The sequence below is a fragment of the Drosophila erecta genome, unplaced genomic scaffold (assembly GCF_003286155.1).
Source record: "Drosophila erecta strain 14021-0224.00,06,07 unplaced genomic scaffold, DereRS2 tig00000021-arrow-pilon, whole genome shotgun sequence".
Classification (NCBI taxonomy): domain Eukaryota; kingdom Metazoa; phylum Arthropoda; class Insecta; order Diptera; family Drosophilidae; genus Drosophila; species Drosophila erecta.
Genome location: NW_020825198.1, coordinates 12,331,173 through 12,337,172, shown reverse-complemented (window position 1 = coordinate 12,337,172; position 6,000 = coordinate 12,331,173). Strand labels below are relative to the sequence as shown.

At 38.9% G+C, this 6,000-nt stretch overlaps 1 protein-coding gene across 1 annotated transcript; it reads right to left on the bottom strand.

Moving 5' to 3' along the window:
- Positions 1-2,913: 2,913 nt before the first annotated feature.
- Positions 2,914-3,540, bottom strand: LOC6544659. Its single transcript, XM_001972452.2, has one exon. The coding sequence runs from the start codon at positions 3,468-3,470 to the stop codon at positions 3,042-3,044; it is 429 nt and encodes a 142-aa protein (XP_001972488.1). The 5' UTR covers positions 3,471-3,540; the 3' UTR covers positions 2,914-3,041.
- Positions 3,541-6,000: the final 2,460 nt, after the last annotated feature.

The window sequence follows — 6,000 nt, the reverse complement described above, 5'->3', positions numbered from 1 at the left end:
AAATTAACTTCTTCATAATTGCAATACAATTATTCAATGCATATTACCTTCTATACAAAGCATTTATTTATTAATCATTTAATGGCTATCAATAATTGCTAATATGAGCTTAATTAATTCTACAACATGGCTTATAGGAAAACGATTTCCATTAAGTAACGTAGGCAATGCAATGCAAATGTAGAATTTCAATTACGGAATCAATTCACTAATCTTATCAGAGCTTCTAAAAGCTTGAGCTAATCGCCACTGAAATTATTAACGTAAAGGTCATGGAAAATATATACATACATACGTATATGAAGTAAAAATGTTAATTGAATCTTTTTCGATTCTGGCGTATGCAGAAATTATTCACCTGCAAGTCGGCACGAATGTCAAAATAATCACAGCGGCTTTTCCCAATTACATCCGAATTATTTATGCGGCCAATACTGAATTCCTATATCCAGCGGCATTTATCACGGCTGACAGTTGGGACGGCGCTCAGCTTCAACACGCCAAATTCAAAAACCGAAATCCAAAACCAAAAACCAAAACAGCCAAATCGCCGCCAGCAGCGGTCAGCGCATAAATCCGCCGACAAACTCAATCAAAAAGGCGAACTGGCCAGCCTAGCTCATTTTTTATCCGTGTGCTGCGGGTACAGGGCAAGCTGGCTATCTAAAACAGCATCTAAACGGATTTTTTATTTTAATAATAATTTAAAGTTAGAATTGGATTTCATTGATATGTTAATAAAACTATGTACATATATATCATACCTGGTGCGCTTCGTCACTAAGTAAACTGTTGTCTGCAGTGAGTGATAGTCCTGAATGATATTTTTTATTATCTTGGAAAGGTAATCATTTTGTGTTGGGAAGCCTTTTTATCGATGCTGCACCGTAGCATAAATGTTTCGTTAACCAATTTTGTCGTGAATGCAAATTTCTGTGTACACTTTTAATTAACGATAAAGGTTGTTTACAGCCGTTAGTGGTGTTGGAGTTTTTCCAGCACTTATTTGACTTTTGGGCCCGCTCGCCTGTTTACTGATTAGCGCAAAAAATCAAGGCACAAGTAAAATAATAGACGGCAAATCAAGAAATCTAATATTGAATCACGAAATCGGGCGGCAAACGAACCCGCTGCCGTATGGCTTTGTGTATAGAGTACCATACATAATTTGCTTAATGTTTACTTATGCTAATCGGGGACATTAATCAGACTTGTTAACAACATTGGGCACGAGTCGCGAGGGGTCGCCTCCGATTTCGTCCACGCCGTAAATGCCAAACAAATCAGCAGTCGCACCGAAATTACTTCATTTTTCGTAACTTAAATTGATGGATTATTAAATACGAGAGAGGGAGAGAAACATGTTCAAAAGATTACAAAAGGCCCCAAACAAAACAATCAATGTAGGAGCTTTTAGGCTGGGATGCCCAATGGCAAATCAGAGATAAGCAATAGAAGATTTAGCAGGGATCGAACTTGTCAAAGCGTTAAAAAACTTTTTATCCAGAGATATATTTATTAGACCTTAAAAATTAATTCATTAAGTTACCCACAAAAAACTTTAACACTTCCCGCTTGTAAAATATTAAGAAATATCTTATTTAGTGTCTCAAATTATTATTTAAGTTTTTTGATTTATAGATGAATGAAAAAAAACTTTTTATCTACAATGTCAAGCAGTTTCCAAGCTGCTGAAAGAAATTGTTGTTTAATTTATTATAATTTTCGTAATTGAATTGAAATTAATTGCGTAAAATCGTGTTAGCCCTCGACTTACATTATTTTAATTATACCACTAACCACTTTGGCAACAAGCTGCAGCACTAAATTTCCACATGGGCACGCTTTTGACGCACGTGCCAACGCAACAACAACAGCTACAAGCAACCACATCTGCAGAACAACAAAAATAACAGCTACGAAGCACAGTGCAAAGCGAAATGCAGCCAAACAACAAAGCAGCAACTCCAACACAAAAGAAAGTCGAACAAAGCACACACACACGCACACACAATGGCTCCAAAGGGGCTTTCAGATGAGCGGGATTTAGGGGGGGTTTTTTTCCAAAGCCGACGCACTTTTCATTTTGAAACGAGCCAAGCGGAACCAGTTTCGGAAATATAAAAAGAAATAGAGTTTTTCAACTGATGAAATGCCCATGATTTTTCCAATTCACGCCTATCGCGTTACGTGTTTATTTCATATCCACAAAGTTGGGGAAAAGCCCCATCGACCTTCCTCAGGTGGGACTTTTAAATTGTTTTTACCATTTCCGTAAAACTTAGAAATAGAAAACACCTGTACCGAATTTTTAGTGCCGAGGCATATTAAATTTTAATAATTTAACATTATGAAAAATGGTATTGCTTGAGTTAGGATCATAAGAAACCCCCATTTCGAATGGCATGCCTCGTTGCGCAGAGACAACATCATCTCTGGAGGCGATAGGAGAAGAAAGGAGAAGAAAGGGGGGCTGATTGGGGAGAGGAGAGGAGGAGGAGGAGAGTGGAGGAGAGTGGGGCTGCGAAGAGTTCGTGGAAGAGGGAAAGGTGTGGAAAGCGAAGACAAATATTACACATTTAATTATGACAAGGTGGCTCGGCTACGCCTCTGCTCCACCTCTGATCCACCTTTCCACTTCATAGGGAAATTCACTATGAAAATTCGGCTGAAACATAATTCGGTTGCTTGGCTCGCTGACTTCTGCCCCCGACACTAATGCCTTTAATGATCCAAGTTGTCGCTCAAGTTGAAAACTGCCATTAGACTCCCCATTGTCTTTGGGCCCAGACGTCAGCACTATCCATCTATCTTGATCAGTGACTGGCTGAACTCCTGTGCCCGAGTTCCCTGGGAAACATTACGTGATCTAATCGCAGAACATGAGGTTCGAGGAGTGGAAAATGTCGAGTATTAAATAATTGTGAAGTTAGGTTGGTATTTATTTAGAAATTAAATGGTAGGTATCAACTGAACTCCATGATTTAGAGATTAGAAAGTGAGCCTATAGTCGATCATTAATTTAACTTTATTTAAGCCATTCAGTTGGGCATATCGGGCCTGATAGTGCTCGCGCAGATCCCCGCGTAATCCTGGTTGAGTTCTCGCTGAATTCCCAGGATCTTCCGGTGGGCCGTGACGAAGAGCTCCATGGAGATCGCTAGATTGGCAGTCAGATTGTCCCTCACCTGTTGCACGGTGCACTGCTGGTAGATGTTGCCACTTGCAACTGTGCATGGAAGTCCATTGGCCCGACCCTCTAGCAGCTTCAGGATGTCCTGCACCTTTTTGATGCGCTCCTTGAGTACCTTCTTCTCGATGATCAGTTCCCGCTCCCGGGCGCGCTGCTCCTCCAGGTAGTTGAAGACCTCATCGGGAATGTCAGGAATGTCGGGAATGTCGGGAATGTCAGGAATGTCGGGAATGTCGGGAATGTCAGGAATGTCGGGGATGTCCTCTTCCATCAGCATTTAATTTTTACAACCTTTGAATTTTATCTAAAACCTAGTGAATTTTGTATGGTTTCTCGAAAGTGACGTTAAAAGGAAATCAAAAACTTATTTTGATATGTAATATAAAAATATATACAACATATTTTAAATAGCTTAGTTAAGGGATACAGTTTGCGTGTAATTCTCATGATTTATGTTAAATCCATACTTAGAAAAAGGCCATCATAAATTAGTTCAACATACAAGTAAGATTGTGTGGGGTTCCATTGCCCAATCTATTTGCCTAAAACCAAGAGCTGTCATTTGGTTGGACACCTTCGAATGTAACCTAATGGATTCATATTTTCCTCCATCTTCATATGCCGCTTCACACCTCCGAGTTAGCCACTATTATGATTTCATCTGGTCGAAACAAAGAAGGCCCATGAGATCTTCTGTCGAGGGTACAATGGCAATGCTAATCACATTAATAAATTATCCGCACCTCCGGTTGGAAACTCGCATCTATTGATTATGTGATCGTGTGTTCGTGTAGATGAGATATTCTATGGGTGGAATTGTTATTGTCTGATTCACGACTGGACATTTGCAGTGGCTGAACATTAATTTTTCACGACCCCCTCCCTTGATTTATTCAAATTATTTTTAATGGCCTTTTGTTGTTGACTCTGTCACTGTGCTAAATGGCAGTACAAATTCGCCGAGTTTATTGGAATTTTTTACTACTCTGCGACTATTGTGAATTAGTTGGAATTGGCTGACATCAGAGGGGCGAGGACTTGTATAAATGGTTTTTAAATGCATTTATAAATTTGTTTTGCTTGCCAAATGTTTTGAGCAAGTTCCCTGAATTTTTGCTGAGCATTTCAGTGAATGCAATTAGGTAGGTAAAGCGTTTTGATTTGTGTATGCCCAAATTGCAAGTTATGCTTGCATTTATTTATAATATTTTAAAAGGAACATAGGCTTGCTTCATTTTTGCTTGATTACTTCGTAGAAACAAATCATATCTACCATTCGTTATCTTTTCTTTAAATAATTACAATGCGTATATGAGCTGAAAGTCGGGGAGTTTCAAGTGTTCCTTGAACTTTCCCAGTTCATTTCAATGGAATTACGTCTGAACTTGCTTTATGAAACAAGTTCTCCTGGCCTCCGATTTCACATAACCAAATACACAAAAGACCACACGCGTTATGGGTGCCATTTATGACCATTTAATCCTTTGGGGCAACCCAACAATAGCCAACACCACACCAAAAACAACTGATACACCGAGCGGAAACCCAAAAAGAAAATAATAATAAAAAAGGGTGTGCATTCGTGTGGCAGGGGACATTCAGCTTGATTTATATCATCGCAGGGCGATTCATATTTCTATGGCTTTCACTGTCGCACATAAATATGATTTTTGAAGTGCGACACCCACAGCAGTGAAAATTGAACCGAAATGAAGACATTCAAATGTGAGGCAAGGTGTGCCAAACTCAAATTTATGTAAATTTCAGCTGTCCGTTTTTTCTTTTTTGTTTATAAACTTCTGTGGCTTCTGGATTAGTTAAATCCGCCACACCTCCTAAGAAACTCTTTCAATTTTTTGCTCGACCTGGCAATAAGTAGTGTAAAATCTCCGATTTGTTGAGGGCTTTTACCACGCGAAAGTTGTTTCTATTTACCTTTACACATTTGTATGGCTCTTCAGAAAATTTCTCTAATTTCGTTTTACTTGTAAGTAGAAAAACAAAACCCCGAAAAGCTACAACGTGTGTGGCCCTTGCTTTTCTTTTTTACAATCTTACAGAACTTACCTTCACTCTTTCGAGTCGTATTTTTTTTACAACTAACCCATAAATGGGTACTACAAGCGACCCATGTAAAAGTTGAGCTACTGTTCAACCGGTTGGTCTGGCAAATGCTAAAATCTGGCACAAATCTATTAGCCAGGCAGCCAAATGAAGTGTCCCCAGAAAGTAGGAGCTAGTCCACTAAAATGTAACACTCTCGATAGAATGTGGCTGAAACTGGATTAAACTTACTTTCTACTGCTTAAAGCGTATGGAGCTTCCTTGATTAGTGAACTTGTTCAACCCGATTAAAGGAAGTTCGTAATTATGCTTAAGCTCGAAGCGGAAATAGGCGCAATTATACAATTAGATTATTTACTAGAGGCCAACATAGTTTTTCTTCAGTGCTTGCTATTCTTAATGAAAGCAAATTATCATTACTTGCAAATGTACCTTTTTTCAATTGTCAATATCCGGGTGTTAAGAAAACGCTACGCCCACACTGAGCACCCACAAATCCAAAAGAACACACATTATTGAAGTTCTATAAAATAACCCACTTTATATGGGCAACCATTACTTGAGAACAAAGATAAATATTTTTACATGCTTTATGCTTTCATAGACAATTGCCTCATTCGGCACTTGAGATCGTTTAATTCGCACTTAAATAGAGATACGAATTTCGAGCTAATTTCCATTGTAACACTGACAGTTGGGGCGAAGAGCTGAAGCTGAAGCTGAAGTGAGACCATTAAGACGAC